Source organism: Tachysurus vachellii, chromosome 24 (assembly GCF_030014155.1).
Source record: "Tachysurus vachellii isolate PV-2020 chromosome 24, HZAU_Pvac_v1, whole genome shotgun sequence".
Classification (NCBI taxonomy): Eukaryota; Metazoa; Chordata; class Actinopteri; order Siluriformes; family Bagridae; genus Tachysurus; species Tachysurus vachellii.
In genome coordinates, this window is record NC_083483.1 from 1,845,456 (window position 1) to 1,869,675 (window position 24,220).

The following is a 24,220-nucleotide window of genomic DNA, read 5'->3' on the forward strand; positions in this document are numbered from 1 at the left end:
CCTTTCTAATATAAGTCCTAGCTTCTTCATGGCATGTCACGGACTGCTTACTTGCCCCTGTCACATTATTAGGCATTTACATGTACAGTACAGCCAGTCTTCTGTAACGCTGCGTTGGGACATAAATTGCTATAGAAATAAAATGGAACTAAACTACGTTAGAAATAAGACACCGGGGTTCATTCTTTCTCCTTGAGGAACGTGTCGTTAGCCGTGTCAGTATAGCTTGAAGACAGCCCTGTCATAGGATATGTGTACATTGAGTAAGTGCACCATTCAAACTTGGCCCTTGCCAGGGTCTTAAAATAGCATGCAGCATGGCTGGAGAGGGATGTGGCTGCTATTAGAACTCTCCTGGGTGTAATGTGGCCTCAGACAGTAATGAGATTAACATATGCACTGCTGTACCTGGCCCTCTGGCTGTGCCTTCAGGGCCCGAATGAACTCCAGAGACAAATGTTAAGGTCAAAACTTTTAGAGTGAGTCTAAAAACAAGAGTAAAAAGACCAACGCAAAGTCACAGTAACACAAAAACAAAAGTGCAAAAACCCGACTAACAACCGAACTTCAACGAACAACTTTAAGCTCAACATCATAAGTTTAACAGCAAAAAAGCAGACACTGAAGTCTAAAGACCAAAAAGTGCAACAACCGAAGGACAATAAGTGAACTTCGGAAAGAAAAGGAAACATAAGATAAGATACGTCATCAAAACAGCGAAATGATTCGAATGAATCATTCAAATGATTCAAATATAGGATATGATTAACTACACGGATAAAAGAAAACACATGATAATAACTTCTAAAACAGGGTTATATTTGACAGACATTTTATATACACGAGTGAAAAACAGGTGTTCGTTTTCATCGTGCATGTTTGTGTGTTACATGAAACAAATATATGTTTGTAGCGGTTTTGATTCGATTCTTTTGATTCACTGTTAAAAATGAATAAACCTCACATGGATTAGAATGAAAGGGAAATCATATACAGGGGTAGTGAGGTAGAGAGAACTCCTCTTCACACATCTCTCCCATGTGGAAAACTCTTCATATCGAGTCAACGCCTCGAGGACGATCTGAACGTAAAGCTCCTTCACGAATTTAACCCATTTCTCCTCAATGATAAAAAATAAATAAATAAAAAAAGATTCAGAGAGACTGCACCACCTAGCTTTGACAAAGAGTACTGCTGTCTGTGTGCTGAGAAAGAGAGAGATACACACACACACACACACACACACACACACACACACACACACACACACACACACACACACACACACACACACACACACACACACACACACACACACACACACACACACACACACACACACACACACACACACACCTGACCAGAGTCAGGAAATTTATAAGAACATAATAACATAATGAGGATGAGTAACATGGTTTGAGCCTGTGCCCAAATTAGTGCCTTACTCTAGCACCCTAATTCGTCTAGGGCACTTCAGTTCACACTACACACTCTGTAGTGAATATGGTGGACTTCTGGGCATGAAGAGGCAAGAAAACAAGAGATGCTAGAAAGGGGGGAGAACAGAAAAGAGACAGAAGGATGGAGAAAAATAACATTGGATGGATGGATGGATGGATGGATGGATGGATGGATGGATGGATGGATGGATGGATGGAGGACTGGGTAAATAAAGAATGTGATGTAAAGTGGATGAAAATACTAAACTGAGCATGATGGATGGATGGATGGATGGATGGAGAACTGGGTAAATAAAGAATGTGATGTAAAGTGGATGAAAATACTAAACTGAGCATGATGGATGAATGGATGGATGGATGGATGGATGGACAAATTAACTAATAGATGGAGGAATGGATGGGCAGACAGATGGAATGTAATGTAAAATAGATGGATGTACTCAACCAATCACAATGGCTGGATGTTTGGATAGATGAATGAATGAATGAATGAATGAATGAATGAATGAATGAATGGACAGTTAACAGGGAATGGGCTGATTGATGCACGTGTGTGATGTAATAAAGACAGATATACAAATCTGTGTATGATAGAAGGATGGATGGAAATGTGTGTGATACCAAGCGGGTTGGGTGATGGTGGATGGATGGATAAATGCTTAGATGGAGGACTGGGCTGAACGATGCACGTGCATGATGTAAAATGGTTGGATGCACCAAAACAAAGCACAATGGGAAGGAGGGAGTGAGGGAGCGAGGGACAGACGGATCAATGGAGGATTAAGGGAATGATGCAAGAGTGCAGTGTAAAATGGATGGATGTATCAAACTGAGCACTACAGATGAAAAGATGGATGGATGGATAAGCTGGAGTAAAAAGGATGGACGGGTAAATAAATTGAAGACAGGATGATGGAGGGATAGATTTTGGGATGAGTGGGCCAATGGCAGAAAAGTGATGGAGGGGTGGATGGATGGACGTATAGATGGATGGATGAAACTGAGTCAAATGGATGAACAAATGAAGTGGACAGGGAAAAAGGAAAGAGAGGGAAAAAGAGAGAAAGGGATGGAGAGAAAAAGGAAGAATGTCATAGAGAGGGAAAAGATGTGTTGTGTTCATTATGCCCAGGATCCTGGGGCGTTGCCATGGAGATTGGCAGTCTCAGAGAGCAAGAGAGAGCGAGCGAGCGCAAGAGAGAGAAAACGTGTCTCCCTCTCTCTCTCTCTCTCTCACTCTCTCCCTCTCTCCCTCTTACTCTCTCCCTCTTACTCTCTCCCTCTTACTCTCTCCCTCTCTCTCTCAGAGTTTGTGTCAGAGAAAGTTCGGAACACGCTCTTAGTGCATCACAGATGAACGCTGCACACTTCATCCCTCCATCATCACCTCTTGACCAGAAGTAAAAAAGCACAATGATGAAGGGACACACGTGTGTCCTTTTCTCGGTCTCTGTCTCTCTCATTATTTGTTTGTAGATCTGCTTCTCTCTTTTTCTCCTCTCTCGCTCATTTCTTTTCTCTCCTTTTCACTGTGTCTCGATCTGTCTCTTTATCTTTCTCCTCCACCCTATGCATCCCCCCTTTCTGTCTTTCTTTGCCACTCCCTGTCTCTCTCGCACTTACGTTATCTCTCATTCTTCTCTTCTGCCTGCCTGTCTGTCTGTCTGTCTACCTGTCTGTCTTTCCACCTCTGTCTCACTCTCACTCCACCATCATCTCTGCACCGTTTCTCCTTGCTTTCCATTCATTCCTGTGTTGTATATTTTCGTTTGTTAAATCTGTCGTTCCTCGCAAGCTGAACCTCAGCTTCACTCCTGAGTGTCTGCACTTGACTTCAGCGTCTGGATAATTCAGCCACCTGGCTGCAGAGCGCTTCCTAGAAATTGTGCTGTTCCAGACAAATTGCTTTCGTCTGATGGATAGAAAAGCTTTGTGAATTGGAGATGAAGATTATTAACATGGAGTTAGCATTATAATGTGTAATTATGGCCTCCTAAAACACGAGAGACACGCCATTACCATCCATTAGAGCTTCTCCAGACGTCCTCGGAGGAAATGAGGAGCGACGTGCCGCTCCGGCCTGTCGTTTGTTTCCGAGCGGGCCATTCTGCCTCATTAGCATCTAATCAAAGAAGCCCATGCGTTTGGATAATTAATTAGCGCGGCGGCTGCCTGTGGAAACACACGATAACAATAGCAGGGACGGGGCTGATTGGTGATTGGTGGAGACGGCAGGGTCCCAGGTGCAGCTGCAGCGCTTTCTGATTGCGTTTATTAGTTATTAGTTGGTGAGTGACGATGTAACCTCCTCTCGAGGCGTCTGCGTAGCTGCGATGCGAGATACACGCGTACGCGAGACTTTGGAAATGAAAGAACAGATATCCAGAAGTGTGGAAACAGAATGTGTTCATTTCCGTGACTTCCAAATCTTTTCGTTTGTTTGTTTTAGTAGATATAACGACATTTTTCCTGTACTTGAATCTGATTGGTCAGTTGGCCTGTGTATAATTGGGCATTAGTTTCAGCTGTGTGTGTGTGTGTGTGTGTGTGTGTGTGTGTGTGTCAGTAGTTTTTACTTGTTTTACGTTTTGCTTCATGTTCTGATTTTCACCCTTGTATGTTCTCAGAAACATGACAAACTGTATTTTTTTTTTTTTTCCTTCTCTACTGTTTTCTTGGCTGTTTCATTGCTAAACATCTACCGGAAACCTGAGCGGATCCTGTGCTCTCAAACACACTGAAACTCTATTTAATCACACTGACGAGGAAGGAAAAAAAAAAAACAAAAGCACAAAAACTGAAATGAAAGAAAAGGGGAAAGAGTTCATGGGTATTGGACACCTAGGTTATTTAATCGCTTCTCTAATCTCCTGCCTGTTATTTTTAAGGTCCACCTGTGAAAGCTGGACGAGGTTCAGTATTGTTTTGAAGTTCTCCACTACCTCTTGCCATTTCCTTTTTTCTGAATTTAAGCTGATGCGATTTGATAAAAATCGGTTGTTATAATTGCAATCTAGACAACAGATGGTGTCTGTCTGTCTTAAGTGTTTAGCTAATGAGCTAAAATTAGACAAATTAAAAACAAACAGTTTGCCAAATGTGGTGGCGTTCATAGAGCAAGACTCTGCGCTCTGGTGCTTGGACCCCTAACGATCACAGCAAACGAAAGGAACACAAAGAAAATTGTAACTGGTATAAATTCTGAACAAAAAGTGCTAAATCTCAGACACACATTATATTATCTGACTTCAAAGGCCGTGCACATGCTAATCAGCGTAATTTATTTACTGATATTAGCCTAACTGATAGCAATTTAATGACCACACTGATTATCTGATTACAGACGTGTGTGTGTGTGTGTGTGTGTGTGTGTGTGGATCAGCACGTTACTGTAAATTAAAATGCCTTCTGCTTATTCATCATTAAAACAGGACAAATGACATGAAGACACAACGGAGAGGTGTGTGTGTGTGTGTGTGTGTGTGTGTGTGTGTGTGTGTGTGTGTGTGTGTGTGTGTGTGTGTGTGTGTGTGTACTTACAGAGACAGCAGGATCATTACTTCACTGCTTAGCTTAAAGATTTCCAGATGATTCATTAGACAAAAATTAGAAGAGAAATATGAAGAGCATGAAGAATTATAAGGAAGAATTCTTCAAGTATTCATGACAGTGAACCACAAAGAATGAACTTTTAAAAACTGACCACAGAATGGAAAAAAAAAAAATTACCACAGAATAAAAAAATAATTCACATTCATTCATTCATCTTCTACCGCTTATCCGAACTACCTCGGGTCACGGGGAGCCTGTGCCTATCTCAGGCGTCATCGGGCATCAAGGCAGGATACACCCTGGACGGAGTGCCAACCCATCGCAGAAATAATTCACATAATTTAGCATAAAAAATTAACTACAAATTAGCCACAGAATGCGATGAATCTACTAACTTTTACCAGAGAAAAAAAACTAACAAACAAATAAGTAACCGCTAAACCTACCAATATTTTACCACAGAAATATCCTAAAATTTACCATAGAATAAAAGCTAAAATACAAATAATTTTATATCAACCACTGAGCAGAGAATGAACCAATGAGTAAACCAACAAGAAATACTCTAAGAAAACACCAAAATGACAAAAAATTCACCAAAAAACATGAATAGGCATCAAAACTGTGCACGAATTTAATCGTAACTTAGCCACAATCTGACCAAAACTGACTACAGAACAAACCAACAATCACGTTAAAGCTGAACATATTGAGAATCATTAGCCTTCAATGTTTGCTTGAGGAAGCAAACAAAAGCACTAAATGATCATTCACTGGTTCATTTTAGTCCGTATTAATGCCCTTAACTAGCTAATTTTTATCACAAGCTATGCTAGTACATTAACTGTTACTTTTAGCCTCGGCTAGGTTTCCGGGTGAATGTCTGAGAACTTGTTTTCAAGACTGTATTTGTAAATGCTAGCTTAAATCCTCATTTATGTTTGTATCTCAAACACTAAATAATCTGCAGCCCCATAATGCTTTGAATATTTCTTCAGCCTGCAATCAGCCTCCATTCAGGACTCTAAATAAACCACTAGTCCAAATGAGCGGAGCTTTCGCGCGAGAGTTGGTCAGGGGTAAACTTGACGCATGGGAGTTCACATATTTGTTGGAGGCCTTTAATGATGAAGGTCTGAAATGAGCTTGACTGTGATTTAGCTTTATTTTGAGCGCAAGCACAATATTTCTGTTGGACCTTAATGAGCTCTTGAGTTAGCGGTAATTAGCGTCACTAATGCATTGTTTCTGCCGCATGAAACATTACCAAGTTTCCGAGTTGATGAAGATTCGCAAAAGAGGGCAGAAAAGCTATCAGACCTTTTTAGCCAAGGTATGTAATGAATCAGCTGCCAATTTGAAGAGCAATCTTCAGCCGCTCAAACCAATTAGCTCCAGCGTTAGCGTAAAAGCTGCCTAATTAAACGCTGGCAAACTAGCAGAGGTGAGCAGCCGCCATTATCCTTTCATTAGATTTCTTTAAGATTAACTTTTGCATTTCAGTGCTTTCTTTATCAGATACGATTTTTTGTCTTTCATTTTGTAAATGAATGGATTTTGGCTTCATGAAACTTTTACCGGAGGGGAAAAAAGGATGTTTAAAATTGTAGATATTTTGTCTCCTTCAACAGGAAAGTGGATATTTTAATAACAGCCTCCAAGATGAAGACATTTTCAAAAGTTTCATATTTTCATACGGACATGAAAAAGCAGCTTTTTCCTCATGCAGCACTTGAAGTAAATTTTTTGTCGTAAATCTTTTATTTCTATTCGAGTGATGATGTCAGAAGACGTCTACATACGCTATTATGTCTGATTAGCATGCGCTAAGCTTTAAACTCTTTGTAAATCTTCACAATGATTCCATGCTTCTAGGGTTACACACACCACCTGAATTCAAATTCATTGTTTTGACCTTTATTATGAGCTGTTCCTTATGGGCGAGGCCTCGGAGACACTGGACACGCTACACAATGTGCTCTGTTGTCGTCAGGCTCCATGTGAAATACACACGCCTCTCGTATTTAACGCAAACTGATTACTGTGACCTTTATTCATTGTCTGGATGCATTAATGGCACAAACTGGGATTGATGATCAGGACCGATACATTTCCATAACATCAAACTGTCAAAGCAAACACCTACAAAGCAAAATATAATTAAGAATAAAACTCTGGCTAGCAATCATGCATGTTCTACCAGCTAGCTTGTAGTAGCTTAGCTACAGTAGCTTAGCTTAGCTAAACAGTAGCTTAGCTACAGATCCGTGAGTCAGCTCACAACCCAACAGCTAGCTAGAAGCACCACCCTGAATTACTTTCAGTTTAACGTGCTGTATGCACCCTAATAAGAACGCTGCGGCAGCGCTTTTTTTAATCTGGACAAAGTCATAAACTTTTTTAATGTTCTTATTTGTTCATTCCACTCAAACATCAGCTCTGTCTCTGATTAGCGAAATCTCATGGATTGCTAACTAGCCGAGCAGAGTCTATGCTGCCTTCTGGGACTTTTAGTTCAGCATTCATCTCCTATGATTCTAGGATTAATTTTACAATAATATAATCGCTGAAAAAAAGTGAGAAATAAACTCTAAACAACCAAAATAAAAAATAAAAAATTGCTAAATACAACTACACGTGAAAAAAAGAATAAGCACCAGAATCACTAAACACATCTATATATACACACATACACAGTGTTCAATATTAAATTTCCAACGCGGAGGAAAAAACAGAAAGAAAAGAAGAAAGCGAGAAGAGAAAGGAGGCGGAGGAGGAATGAAGTGTTTAATTAACTAAGCGCAGCACTCCGTCAGCCGCTCACAGCGTGACCTTTCACCCCCTACGGTCCACCGCAGCACCGCCACGCATTAACGCCATCCATCACGCTGTGTTGAATATTCATGAACCGGGTGCACAATCAGGTCAATCACCACTGAGCTCTGGGGCAAGAGGAGGGAGAGGATGGGGGTGGGGCGGGGCTACAGCGATTTCACCCTCATCAACCTCAAGAGTGGGGACATAAAACCGCTCAGATATTGTAACAGTGTCTATTAGCATGCTTGATTAGCTTCTGGAGTCCACTGGTATTGGCTTTGAACAAAAGGTATGAGGTTTACTCAGGAGATACAAGCCTGAAGTGCACTAGTTCCCTCCACGCCGTTCTCGCCAAAATCTACGGTCACAAGCCGCTGCTGCCGGAATGAATTTTCCCTTGAAGGATCATTTCGTTGGCTTGCTTGAAAAAGAGCCGTTATTCATCATCTTAAATGGTGTATGCGTGTCTCTAGATGCTTCATCACGCTCCTGCTGACTAAGATCACTATTATTCTAAATGCGAATGTGCCAGAAATCTTAATAATGCATTGCATTAGAATCCATTAGCATTCTTATAAGATTGTGTTTTTGCAAAAGATGGTTAAAGGCTATGAATATATAAGTGGAAAGGGGGGGGGTTAATCATTTATCTCCAGGAAGTACAGCATAGCATTTACCCTGTGATCACACAAACAAGCAACAAATTGACAAATAATATATATATATTTTTTAAATAATTGTCAGTTTCCAAGCTGAATAAACGTCTCTGACGGTTTGCTAGCGGACCATTCGCTCTATCCATACATCTGTATTCTCCAAGCTCAAAGACGACGTTTTCGGGAACAATCGTTGGTTGTTAGTATAAGTTCAGTTCTTTTAAGCGCGGTTCCCAAATACACATTACAATGACTTTGTTAGCACAGTTAGCAAATTCTTGACTAGCCAGAAAGATCCAGCCGAGCAGGTCTCCATACCATCACGTGAGACAACGCACTTTCCTGGACTGTCATCAAACAGGTTTGTCCTGTGGCCCATTTCGTTTCGTGTGTGTGTGTGTGTGTGTGTGTGTGTGTAACTGCTAGTATGAGAGAGACATGAGATAAGCATTGCTGTAAGTAATGCTCAAACAATTAGATAAGAAGCTGAAGACGGCTTATCGGATTTTGGAAATCTGTACTTGTTGAACCTTAAAACGCAAACGCTCGTGTGCAAGAACTGAGATTTGTGTTTCTGCTTTGCTCGGTTCGTTCACCCAGACGTGTCAAAATTCAAACTGTGGCCAAGCAAACTGATGTGAATGGTGACGCTCTGACAGAAATCTACAGAAATCATAACACTTAATAGTACAAGAGTACAGTGTAATAGACCAGGAGTTGAGTGTAATATAGTACATTAAGGTAGGATCAAAGCTTTAAGACATGACTGTATTATGATCCGTAACAGATTCATTTTATTTTCCTTCAGTCTGATTAGTTCATTCATTCATAATTTTGAGAAGCACAGGAAGTGGCAGCCTTCACTACTCCTCCCACCCCAAACACACACACAAGCAAAATCAGTGAGATCAGTAAAGCTATGTAACGTCCATCCATCTGTCTGTCCGTCTTACCTTGTCCTTGTCCTCGAGCAGTTCCTTGAGCATGTCGTCGGGGTCCAGAATCCCCCCGTCTGCGTACTCCACATGATGTGTACGCACCAGAAACTCCCCATCCTGTTAGGAACAATAGTTGGAGTTAGCAAAGCGTCTTAAGTTCCTGTTCCAGCAGCTGGCAGGAGGTGAAGGAGAGCTTGCAATGCATTATGGGAGAAGGACACTCTTTATATTTCTGTAGTAGAATAATAATTTCACTTCTATATTTAATTCTATACTGTATATAAATCAATTAAATATAATGTATCTACAGTACAGAAGTGTGTGATGGGCATAATTCTATGTAACATCATTGCTGTAAATTTTGGTAGCCCTTTAAGGATGAGGTATAAAGATGTAATCGTAAATTTATTCGTAAAAATAAATAAATAAATAAATAAAATTCTTTTTTTTTTTTTTAACCCTGTTTTCAATACTTCTGCAGCTGACTTCATATGTTCTTCTATCACAGAATGGGAAACAATGGAATGGCGAAAAAAGGTTTGCTTTGATGAAGGGTGTGTTTTTCCTGTTGAGAAGCAGAATGTACTGAAAAGGCGTTAATACTGTTAGAGAACAGAGACGTACAGAAATCCACAGCTGGCCAGATGTTACAGGAGAGAGGAATGCTTTTACTTCACAAACCAACCAGAAGTTACGTCTTTGCTACTGTGTAATAGAAAGATTTAAACGGGAAGAGAAGTCTATAGCTAGCCTTGCTGTGAGCGCCATTCCTGTTGTTACTGTTCCCAATTCCCCAAGCCTAGATTTTCAGCTGATGCCTCAGAAGCCTAAGAGCTCAAGCTTAAACCTTACTGCTGCTCTGATGAAGATCCTTCAACTAGTGCAGAAAAATGGCTCGCAGGAACACGAAAATTGTTCAAACTGAGTCCGAAGCGCGTTTTTACTATAGCCATTTCTACTAGCATATTTGTGGCTATGCTCAGAGTTTGCCATCTTCCTATTCGTTTTATACATGACTGCTACTGTTAGATTCGTCTGTATCATGTAACACCTTTGTGTAGATCAGGATTCTGTCAGATCACGTCGCTGATATTTATGTTCATGTAGAGTGTGAATGCAAATGTTGCTTCACCTGAGGCTACACACTACAACAGCTCAGTAAGGCTAGAACATACAGTCGTTTACTGGTGTTGGGTCGTCCTCCGTGGACAAACACAAGGCAAAAGGAATGTGAACACCAAAGAAAACACAATGAAAATAACACATTGCAGAATGTTTGAAATATTTGGTACAGTTTGAAAACCAGAAATGCAAAAAAACAAGACCGGCTTGTGGAACCACCTCATCACATACTTCCAGAATAACAGATAACGTCTTGAAACAAATTCTGATTGGTTTAAAAAGGAAGTCCTGGCACATCCCTAATCTTACAGAAGAAAAAATTATTATACAACAGGTGAAGGAGTAAGCAAAACTACACACAGTTATGTGAGGACATTTTAATAAGAGGCAGTTAGCATTCTGGTAGCTATATTCACTTAGGTTCTAGCAAATAAATGTATTTTTAAATCTAGATCTCAGTTACATTTACTATGTTAATGAGTAAAGTTATACTGTAAGTCAACAAATTGTAGTTAGTGAGTAAAGTTTGTAGAAATTGAAGTGAAATTTAAGTTTTAATTATTATGTTAATGAGTAAAGAATGATTTAATAAGTTAATGATTTGTTTGCTGTTAAAAGTTGTAGTTAATGTTAGAATTAGTACAATTTATTAAAAGCAACTTACAGTCAGTATGTTAAAGTTTATTTAGTAAATGACGGTTTTAATGACAGTTTTTTTAATCAATTAACAGTCTGTAAGCTGCCAAGTTAGATTTAGTAAACTCTAGTTTAAAACAGTAGTTTAAACTTTATCGGTAAGTAAAGGTATATTTAATGTGGAAACTGGTAGATTAGTACCGAAACAATTATTGTTGAATAATTATCGAATAATTATTATTTAAAGATACAGTTTGTATGCCGCCAGGTCGTATTTATCACATTGAAACTTACATTGATAATGAGATATTTTGATAGATTAGTAAGTTAGTAAAGTTGTATCGACTAAATTGTAGTTAGTGAGTAATGATGTTTTTAACAGTTTGCATGCTTTTAAGTTGAGTTTAGTATCTTCTACAGCAGTTAACTTAATCAATCTTAATTGAACCCTGATAAGAAATAAGGTTGTATTTAATAAAAGTGTAGCTGGTATATTAGTTAATAAAGTTGTATTTAGTACATTGTAGTTTTGTTGTATTTCCTAAGTTGTAGTTAGTAAAATAAAGAGTAATGTTATATTTAGGAGATTACAGTTATGTTATTTAGCTAAAAATAATCATTTTTAACATTTAAAATAATAATGTTAACGTTTACATGGTCTGGATTTGTATCTCGTAGGTTTAAACTAGAGTGACAATAAGTAACTAGTAATATATACTATATAAGTTAATGTCATTTAAAAACGTCTAGTATGTTTTAGTTAGTAGTTAGTACATTATTTAATAATTATGCATTTATTAAGTTAAGGATTAAGTTGACGTGAAAGTTCTATTTAAGTGTAACGTATTTAGTGAGTAAAGATGTTTTAGCAAGTTAAAAGTTTATATGCTACTAAGTTAATTAGGAAAGTTTTGATTTAGTAGCTAGCAGTTATGATGTTAGTGAATAAACATGTGCTTAAGATACATTTGGTATGTTAGTAAGTAAATTTATTAAGCTGTGTTATTAGCACATTAGCATTAGTGAGTAAGTACAGCTGTATTTAATAAGTAACTTTATTTATTGAGCTGCACATCCAGACATTTTTGTAACAGATATTGTGTAATGGCTTTAAAGTTGATTAGACTTGATAGTGTTTTCGAAAGGAAATACACTAATGATAATTTCAGCCTTTTCCAGAACCTCACCCAACATTACTAATAAAACATTTTGATTAAGCCAAATTCAGGGGCTCACATCCTGCTGAGGGTGACTTCCTGTTGTTAAATAATCCTGATAAAAATGGCCTTTTAGTGATTAGCATTAATGGAGTTTTTGAGAATTCACGACAAACATTACCCATGTAATCAGAAATGTCATGTGGTCAAATAAAAAGGGTGTTAAAAAAAAAATCAGTAGCGTTACTTAAGTCATCACTTCCTCCGGAGGGACGAAGAGAGTGAGAATGGAAGTGAGGATGATTAGCGAGGAATTTCTCAAGGCGCTGCTTTTTCATGCTTTAATCCTCCAAACACTTCATTAAACAACAGCAAAATTAGTGTGACATTAGACACCAGGAGGGAGTCGAGCTGAGAGGAAAAAAGGTGCTGGAATAAAAAAAAAGAAAGAAAGAAAGAAAGAAAGAAAAAAATGCGGTAATTGGAAACGTGCTGTATCTGGGGCCTCATTTAAAAAACAAAACAAAACGAACGTCGGTGTTCTATAGAATCCAGTTACACTAATAATGTGCTTATGTATCTCCATGAAGCACTTTACAGCCTTCCGTAAGGTTTCGTGAGATCTGAGAAGTCTGGGATTCGAACCGTCTGAAACACTTTGAGAGGAAATCCTTGCTCGAATTCGGCTGTGTACAACTTTCATGGATCTGTCAAAGAATTAAGCATAGAAAAAATTGTAATTGTGAATTTTTCCGCTACAAACAAAGCGCTAACTACGTTAACTCTAGTTTACTGAAATTATCTCCTATCAGGTCACACCACATATTTCTGCGTTACAGTTTTTACCAGGATTGTCAACGTCAACATATGAAACGCAACTAACTTTATTTTACTACTACAACTAGGATTTCTATTGTTTCTATTATAACATTACAGGATCTACTGTTATTGCTATTTGCTGTGTCTTCTACTAAATAATATTAATTAGATTAGCATTGTTCTTCTGTATTTATTTACACGTGAACTTTTACCACTGCCACCAATAATATCATCAGTGCTTGTAAAACTGATTCAAATATTATGTCACAGACAATCACACAGTAAAAAAAAAATGGAATTAAGATTAAAATAAGAAATAAAAGTACTCAGTATTAATTTTTCTTTCTTTATGAAGTGCAGATTTCAGCTGAACTTGCCTGGAGTCTGAAGGTCAGAGTTCACCAGCTTTGCTTTCTGTTAAGATTTTTACAGTCAAAAAAGATTTTTAGAGTCAAATCTTCAGCAGTTTGAGAAATTTCCATAAATTAACGTTTAGCTTCCTTTGTTTGCTGCATGCACACTTTCACAACCTTGTTGAGGTCTCGCTGCAGTCCTCAGGTCATTTTAGTGCAGATTTTCAGATCAGTCTCGTTAATTAGAACCTGTTTGAATATCATTGTTTTTCTACTGAATGCGAATCGTTTAAATCTGATCTAGGATATATCTGACATGCCTAGCAGCTGTTTATAGCTAGCAGCGTTAATAATCAGCTTTCTAGCGCCTCATTTCTTTCAGGCCATTTTAAATGTTTAGTGGAACTTTGGTAATCAAAACTACAAAGTAGGTCAACCCTGAATTTTTCCACCACAGTGCTTGTAATTATTGCTGATTTGGATATAATTCTACTCGGTTTTGTATTTTCTAATGTTTATGAGGATTTGTGGGTCACTACACAGGGTAATGTAATGCAGTTTAAGCCCCGTGTTGCCCAACACACCTGGCAGGATGGCCGTGTTCAGACTGTGCCAGGTGCAACGGGCTTAAACTGCATTACATTACAGCCGTCACTCAGGCATACGAAAACGCTCGCTGAACAAAGCCTGCCATCCAGGCCAAACTAATCAAATGCAGGTTGCAGGTCTGGGTCCGGAGATAGGGGGGCGATTAATGGCACGGCCTCATTTATCTCTCTCTCTCTCTCTCTCTCTCTCTCTCTCCCATACACACACACACACACACAATCATGGTTCTCTCACGCTGGCGTTCAGTACCATAGAGTGATGGCAGAATGATGATGCAGGCAAACGATGATACGGCAGCAAAATGTGAGCTGAATATAAAACCGAAAAGAGTGATAAGTAGAATTAAAAAAATAAATAAAATACCCTGTATCAAGAAAAACAACAAAATTTAAAAAAGTCATGAATAAAATAAATAAAATAAGTAATAAATACAAGGATTTAAATTCTAAAATACATTTTGAAACCTTAAAACTATTCATTTTAAATAAAAAAAACTTATTAAATCACTTAATAAAGAAGATAATTGTATTTAATAAATTATTTTAATGAAAAACAATTTTTTTTGGAAAAAATATGACTAATTATTATTAATAATAAAATGTTTTACATTTTAACAACTCAACATATGCAATGAAGGGAAATTTTCATGTTACAACTAGATGATATGATATGAATTATTTATAGTGTTTCTGCAGACACAGGCGCTTGTTGACGTCCCGACGTCACGTGACCGCATGTTTAAGCCACACCCACCCAGGCAGGTGTAACAGGTGAACTGCTTCGCATTGTTCAGCCATAAAAATAAAAAGCTTTTACTCATTTAAATCATCACTATTTAACCCGAGATAAGGTTGTTTATTTACCTGTTCGACTATTTTTCTGTACCGTTGAGTGGCTTGGTCTATGAGGTCCCGCACAATCCAGCCGTCTTTACACGGCACCACGACTCCAGTGTTCCCAAAGTGCACAGTCACTTTCATTGTCACAATAAAAACCTAAGAATCTAAAAGAAATTAATGTCACTAATATGTTACAGTCTCAACATGGATGCCGTCCACCTGCTGAACACAAACAGGTGTCATGGGGCCCCTACAGGTGTCGGTACAGGTGTCGATACAGGTGTCGGTACAGGTGTCGATACAGGTGTCGGTACAGGTGTCGGTACAGGTGTCGATACAGGTGTGTCCGCGATCCGCACATCCACTTTATACCGAAAATCTTCAACAAACACATTCACACCTGTCCGGAAAGGCGAAGGAAAAGAAAAGTGTAAACAATCCAGCACAGTTCTCGTTCTCTCTCTCTCTCTCTCTCTCTCTCTCCCTCTTTCGCTCGCTCGCGCCAGTGATACCGGAAGTGCAGGAAAATAAAGGAAGTGGCTGTTGTATAGTGTTGTATAGTTTCGCCTTAAAAAAAAAAAAAACTTCGCTTTCACCGTTTGTTGACTTTTTTTTATCGTGACGCTAAACAAACGTAATGAAAATATATATTTAAAAAAATTATTTATATTCATATAAATAAAAAGTGTCCCGCCTTACAGGTGAGGCGAGGAAAGCAAATCCCTCACACACACATACACACACACATATACATACACATATACATACACACAAACTCAGACACACACATACATACATACACACACATACACATATACACACACATATACATACACACACACTCAGACACACACCTACATACATACACACACATATACATACATATACTTACATACACACATATACATACACATACATACATATACTTACATACACACATATACATACACATACATACATATAGACACACGTATACATACACACATATACACACACACTCAGACACATACACATACATACATACACACACATATACATATAGACACACATATACACACACTCAGACACACACATACATACATACACACACATACACATATACACACACATATACATACACACAAACTCAGACACACACATACATACATACACACACATATACACACACATATACATACACACACACTCAGACACACATACATACATACACACACATATACATACATATACTTACATACACACATATACATACACATACATACATATAGACACACGTATACATACACACATATACACACACACTCAGACACATACACATACATACATACACACACATATACATATAGACACACATATACACACACTCAGACACACACATACATACATACAGACACACATATACACACACTCAGACACATACATACATACAGACACACATATACACACACTCAGACACACACATACATACATACACACACATATACATATACACACACATACATACATACACACATATACACACACATACATACATATAGACACACGTATACATACACACATATACACACACACTCAGACACACACACACATAGACACACATATACACACACTCAGACACACACATACATACAGACACACATATACACACACTCAGACACACACATACATACAGACACACATATACACACACTCAGACACACACATACATACATACACACACACACACATATACACACACCCTCAGACACACATATACATACACACACATATACACACACTCAGACACACACATACATACATACACATGTACAAAAACCCTCAGACACACATACATATACACACACACTCAGACACACACACCTGTTCACATTTTTTATGATCACATTTTGTTTAATGAATTTTGTTTAAAAATTATTACAAAGTACTACAAAGAGAACAATCAAATAAATAGAATGAATGCAGTGATTGCTCTTGAAAAAAAAATTACATACACAAATTCCAAGATCTTCTAGATAACAGTATTTACTCTGTAGGCTCATCCATAGGGGCAGAATATCACCACATATACACTATATGAGCAAAAGTATCAACCCTCACATCAAACACATACATGGTCTTTCCTCAAACTGTTACAACAATCAGAACTGTATAAAATGTCATTGTGTGCTGTAGCATAAAGAATTTCCCTTCACTGAAACTAAACAGAACCTGTTTCGGCACGACATTGCCACTGTGCACAAAGCCAACTCCATCAAAACATGATGTGTTAAAGGTGTAGTGGAAGAACTCGAGTGACCAGCACAGAGCTTTTATTATAAAAGCTCCATAGAGTTAATATTTATATACTGGTTAAAAATGGAATCTGCAAACAAGAGCTAATATAGTGGTCCATTGGGGAAAGACGCTCCATACTCAGGAGACCAGCAGCAGATAATAACAGGATTGTCAGGGTAGCATTATTTTTTTGGTTTTGTTTTAAACACCAAATTGGTCAAGCTTCAAAATATTTTGCATTCTAGCAAATACTTAGAATGAAATAATACATTTCTGCAAACAATGTGATGAGTAAACTTAGCAGCAGATATATAGGGTTTATATTCATTGTCCCAGCTGCGGCTGTTCATACACTCTGACCATTTATTATAGCTCCAGTCCTTGGCTGTGGATCATCACATTGCGTTGCATTTAGCATATGGGAATTGTACTGAAGCATTATGAAATCCCCATCCACCCACAAGAAAAACACAAACGACCAGATGGACATACCGTATCCCTTTAATGGCCAATCTATTTTTTTGTCACTGTAAGCAACAAAATGTGCTTACAGCAATAAACTGATCAGTATGTTGACCTGGTGTTATACGAGTCCATGTCAGAGGACTATAAAAGGCGCCAGCTTCTGCTTTATCTCCCATCCATCATTACAGGCTTTTGCATTTTTCCCACAATATGTAATTCCACAAAGCAGCCACATGTAGCATTAGCATAATCACTCCTGAGACCCCTACCGTGAACATAAATGTTATACATTATCGAAACTTGGCACATGCGATTGGTTTTACGACGGCACTGAGAGCCTCACAGTGGCCATTCCACTCCAGCTCACGGAACACGTGTAAAACGGCCATGACAGATGCACGAGCGTTTGAAATCTGCTTCGCGTAGCACAGAGTTAATGGAGCCGCCATAACTACCTGACTACAACCATTAAACAACACCCATTAAGATTTCCCTTATGAAATGAACAGCTAGGAAATGGTCCATGTGACTGAATCCTCAATCCAGGACTGACAGCTAGTTTCATGTTAATTTGGAAAATTACCGTTTTGCAATTACCCGATTCCGCCATCCATTACTAACATGAGTCAAAAAGTTACAAAGACTCTCAATCTATCTATCTATCTATCTATCTATCTATCTATCTATCTATCTATCTATCTATCTATCTATCTATCCAATCCTTATAGTCACTCTGCTGTTGAATTCTCCAGCCTGATTGGACTGATCTTCTAATTCTCTTCCCTCCTTTTTATTCTTTATTTCATCGATTATGGCCACGTGGATTGCAGGTGAACGATGAGCCTCGTTTCACCGTTTAACCAGAAAGGTCAAACTCGGGCCACATCGCATCAGGTGTGTGAGAGGATTGTTTTATCTCCCGCCTACTGGGAAATAAGCTGCTCGCGGCAGGGGAAATGTGGCATCAACCAGACCGCACGCACACACACACACTTCACAATGTAAGACAGATTCACAGTGATAAACCTATGCCAGAAAAAAGCCAAGGTACTTTTATTATGATTGTTAATTGTGTTCGTTTCTTGCTAACATATTGCTTTAGTTTTGAGTAAAAAAAGGAAATTGTCCCTATCTTGGATGAGTTCAGGTTTAAGTAAGACAAAGTTTGACCAGTACGTGCTGGCAGTTGAACACAAACATATCGCATCAGCTCTTCCTGTTTCTAGAAGGAAGTGTGTATTTAAGGTATTTGTTAACAGAAACAGATATAACCGAATGCACACATAGTTATGTGTTTAGCAAGCAACTTCTTCATTCACACGTCCCAGGTGACTCCGGGTGGAGAAGCTGTCCTGTTCTCCCTGCTTTAACACAGCTGAGTTGAAGTGGATGCATTAGAGCACAACAGAAGGTTCTCCAGGACAAAGCTTGGAGTAGGAACCTGTGGAGAACTTGATCCAATGCACCATCAAACCTCTAAGAGGTTCACAAATGTGAGTAGATCCCACCCATCTGTGGTTAAAGTAGTCTGGGAAGTGACCAAAATCAAGAATTCTGCAAATATTCCAAATAATATAGACAACACCAAAGCAGGTTTTAAACCAACCAACATGGAAACATGTCATTATTATTTGGGACACTTTTGTTTTTTTGCCTGTCTCAAACCTTGTTGGCTAACAAGACGAATGTCACCATCCGATGAAGTTCTTGTGTAGCTACGGGATGTAGCTGTGCTTCATTCATTCATCTTCTACCGCTTATCCGAACTACCTCGGGTCACGGGGAGCCTGTGCCTATCACACACACACACACACACACACACACTCTCATTCACTCACTAGGGACAATTTATCCAGAGATGCCAATCAACCTACCATGCATGTCTTTGGACCGGGGGAGGAAACCGGAATACCCGGAGGAAACCCCCGAGGCACAGGGAGAACATGCAAACTCCACACACACAAGGCGGAGGTGGGAATCGAACCCCCAACCCTGGAGGTGTGAAGCGAACGTGCTAATCACTAAGCCACCGTGACCCCGTAGCTGTGCTTGTTACCAATAAATAAATAGAACACAATAATGACCTGAATTCACACTTCACATTATTCTAGTCAGGGTTGTTAAAGGTAGATGATATAAATACCTCTTTATCAGTGGTTTACTATACTGTGATTTTTATCAAGGTATTAAGTTACTTAAACAATGCAGTAATCGGTTTATTAAAGTTTGTAATGATGTGGCTCATACTTCATAAATGGTTATGACCCCACCTAAAACACTGCAGTGGGTGTAAGTATTCATTTAACCAAATGATTCACTGAGTGAGTCATAATCTATAATAACCCAGCTAACCACAAGACTTTTCTTTGTGTGTATGATTTGTATTATGACTCGCACTTCACCCATACAGTGGTATGTGTGGAATTCAGCCACCTCTTGTACCGGCTTTCATCGCAGCCAATAATAATGAAGCCTTTAGTCATGTTTCTTATTACTCTCTGTCACAGCAGCCGAAGCTTGAATGAGATTCGTTATGACAGCACAGTGTGAACAGATGCCGTCTTGGTCTTGGTAATCTTCATCTTCTGGAAGCCGTCAATCCACTGACTTACGTTTTAAAAAAATAATAAACAAACACAGACTTTATTTCTAACCTCATAGATCCTGGGTCAGAATGCGTTAGTACACCATGTTCCTCTTCACTTCTGTTATGGAATCTATTGCCCCCTCTATCCTTGCCTCTAGACCCCAAAGGACTAATAATAACTGAAGTAACTAAAGGTTGCCAGGTCACCACAAACTACTTTTTTTGTATTTATCAAGGCCACATATTCAGGGATGTGTGTGTGTTTATAGGGACCAGATATGTGTGCATATATAGAATCCATAATTGTGGATATACGTGTGGATACGTGTGTGTGTGTGTGTGTGTGTGTGTGTGTGTGTGTGTGTTTATAGGGTTCAGGTATGCATGTGTGTGTCTTTGTAGGGTCTAGGTAGGCATGTATATGGCCCAGGTAGGTGTATGTGTGTGTGTGTGTATGTGTGTGTGTGTTTTTAGGGTGTGGGTATGTGTGTGTGTGTGTGTGTGTGTGTTTTTAGCGTGTGTTTGTGTGTGTGTGTGCGTGCTTTTTATAAGGTCTGAGTCTGTGTGTGTTTCTAGGGTCTGGGAATATGTGTGTGGGTTTATAAAGTCCAGTATATTTTTTTATTAAATCATAAAAGAATCATATTTACAATCACCTTTAAAACCTTTTAACTGACTGTTTAAACAAGAATCATTCAAGATTTCATTTTAAACCTTCTGCTACTGAGACAAAAACAGGATGACCTGAAAGTACTAAGAAAGAGCATCGTTACTCTATTCCCCTTCTTGTAATCTCTAAAATGGCTTACGTATGGTCACAGTCTGACCTGAACTGATCAAAGGACTGAGCGCTGATCGGTTAACCTCGAAAAGAATTTGAGGTTAAAGCAAAACAGTTTGTAAAATGGTTTGACCCTTGATTTAATGATGTAAGCCACATGCAATAGCAAAGAGCATCCAAGAGTGTCCAAGAATTCATATAAAGTGGTTCCAGATTTCCACCGAAACCACACGGCTGGATGAGGAGTTGTGTTTGGATGAAGATCACTGCATGACACAACGTGTGGAAACTTTCATGGGGAACCATCACCAGAGCATGTTAGATGATTTAATGTTTTTTTATAGCCATCATATCTTATGCAACAATCGCTTTATCGGATTATCGCTTTTGCCATGAATTCGTAGGATGTCTTGAACTTGATGCTAGCATTCAAATGTGGATTAGCTAATCCTAGCAAAACATGAAGTCAGAAACGTTCGATACTCCAGTCAGAGATGACTTATACATGATGCTATCAGAAAGCTAGTGTTAAAATGCCTCATTAGCTTTTTCTTTCACCTGAAAAAAGGAAGATGGTGCAAAAGCTTGACATCTAAACAGCTATTAAAAAAAAGAGGAAGTTGTTGAAGTATCTGTCATCTTCTTATAATGGTACGAATTAGCAGTGTTTTGGAGTCAATTGTGTCTCCTCTCGCCTCTAAAAGATACATTCACTTTCAAACATCTTAATTAACTTTCACTCTCCAGACAGTAAGCCGAGGAAATCCGGTCCTGGTTTGGAAACCGTGACGATGGAAGACCGGTCACTAATGAACTGAGTGATCCTGAGAACAGCTAATATTGATTTGAGCAGTTAGCTGCTACAAAGTACAGGTAATTACTCGAATACCAAAGACTGCAGTGAGACAGAGGTGAACTTTAATGAGGACAGAACAATTAAATTAAAAATAGTGATCAAGAAAATGACTCTTTATTTTGTATTTACATAATTACTTCACAAATTCAGATACACTGCAGCAAACACTTCCTCTATTAGCAACAGAAAGCTAACGTTCACTGGCTAGCTAGCTGAGCTTCTTGCTGTTGGTGTTTATATTTCTAAAGCTAGCAAGCTAACTAGTATTAGCTCCAGGATACAGTTACTCGTGCAGATTGAGATCTGCAGGAATTTGACAGCCGAGACAACAATTTGAACTATTTGTCATGTTTCTCAAGACATTTCTAAACAGTGCTTGCAGTTTGTCAGGAAGCATTATCCTGCTGAAACAGGCCACACCAAAGGTTCTCCAGAATCACACTGCCTCTTAGGTGTAAGTGGTAGGTGTTTTTAACATTATGGCTGATGATGTACACTGTAGTCTGTTACTTTCTACCCCTGGACGTGTCTGCAAAGATGCATACGACTGACCCTGTCCTGTTAGCAATATCTAGGACTATACTTTTAGTTACAAAACTGCTTCCAGATTACTAATAGCTAAGAAAAAGTGCTCTAAAACGGAGCAAGGTTAAATGGAATGTATCAGCCTATAGAAACAACTCCATTTGTCAATTATGACATGACACTTTGGTTCCCTTTGATGTTTCTTGGACCAACCCTTCTACATGGACATGAAGATGAAGCGTTGCCCAACTGAGCTGTTGATAAATGTGCAAGTTTGACATGCATACTGGTGGCCATCTGCTTTCAACGTGCCTCAAGGTCATCTGAGCGGTTTTTGCTCTTCTGACAAAGGGTCAAGGAGAGCACGACTTCCTTTTATTCATAACTCATTCATAAAGATGGAAAGAGATCTGAAGTCTGAGAAAGGGTGAGAGAGGTTGACCGAAAACAAAGCTCGAATTTGTCTGGAAATAAAATTAGAATCATATTGTTTGCCCTCAAACAGCACACAAATAAACCACTCTAAAGTTCACGGCTCCAAGATGGAAGATGCATGCTTTAAAATGAATTCCTCAAGTTTTCTTTGGATGGTTAACAGTTTGAGTTTACTAAGTGAGTTCTCCCTGGAAACAGTAGCATCTGTTTTATTGGTTTCGCTTGACGGACAATACAGGGAACGCTGTTGGTTGCTTGGTAGATTCTTGCTAGAGTTTATTTCGTCAAACCACATGATCACAGTCTTGTATCAAGAAGGAGAATTTAAGAAGGAGCTTTGAAGGTTTTGAAGAGCCTGACAATGATTCCAAGACAACATGGACATATTATTTTTCACACTAAAACCACCTGAACTCCATCCATCCCCTATGCTACATCAAAGAAAATGCAGTATTCCACAGATTAGAGGAGTGTCGTCTTCGTCTGCATTCTTCTTGTCAATTTTACTTCAACTCACAGTTCGCCGTTTGAAGTTTTGGTGTAGGTTGACCTCCGGCGTGCCCTGAACTGAGAGAAGACAATGGATGGTCTTACAGGCTTCTGTAAGGAGAGGCAGGGTGAAGGAAGGATGGAAGGACAGAGGGATTCTTAAAGGGAAGTGTCTTGGTCATCTAGGTGTAATGCATTTGTCTACAGTTTAATGGATGTAAATGGATCCCATCTGGCTGCTATCTGAAGGCATCCACCGGTAGGAAAGATTCTTCATCGGTCAAATGGTTTCCATCCAATTAGGCAGAATTTAAAATTGTAGCATAGTTAGGAATGTACAGTTGATGTGAAGATCGAAATGAAAATTATTTTTCTAAATCAGATCTGATCTTCTTTTTCTCCTCCAGAACTTTATCAGTAGTCACCTCAGTATCCCTGCACTTGTGTGTATTCTGAGAAAACCTCAGAATACTGGTAGCCCATTAAATATTGCTGTAATTCGAAACTAAGGGATACATTTGTGTAACGTTTCATGTGCTTAAAAATGGCTAAATCGTACTGAACAAATTTTGACACTATTAGCAAATATACTGTAAGGTTCCTTCTACTGTAGCAACCAAATTCTTAAAGGTTCTGTTAAGAACCTGACAGTAAATGGGAGCTTCCCTTTAAGGAAGCATCTATTCTACAGTATACATATTTTTTAGATTTTATTCTTATATTTTCATTGTTTACTTTTATCTCATTCTTTCATTGTTGTGTTTTTCTAATAAGTGCAATGTCCAGGGAGCGGACCTGACTCACATTTCACTGCTGGTTATACAGTATATGTCCTATATAATTGTGTATG

General features: G+C 38.7%; 1 protein-coding gene across 2 annotated transcripts in view; it reads right to left on the reverse strand.

Annotated features, from left to right (window-relative positions):
* pard3ba (par-3 family cell polarity regulator beta a) overlaps positions 1–15,466 on the reverse strand; it is a 105,403-nt gene extending 89,937 nt beyond the window's left edge. For both annotated transcript variants that reach the window (XM_060860115.1, XM_060860114.1), the window contains exons 1-2: positions 14,983–15,466; positions 9,439–9,540 (exon numbers count right to left, since the gene is read on the reverse strand). In XM_060860115.1, the coding sequence (XP_060716098.1) occupies positions 9,439–9,540; positions 14,983–15,099 (219 nt within the window). In that variant the 5' untranslated portion in view covers positions 15,100–15,466. The remainder of the gene's footprint in view (positions 1–9,438; positions 9,541–14,982) is intronic.
* Between the last annotated feature and the right edge of the window lie 8,754 nt (positions 15,467–24,220).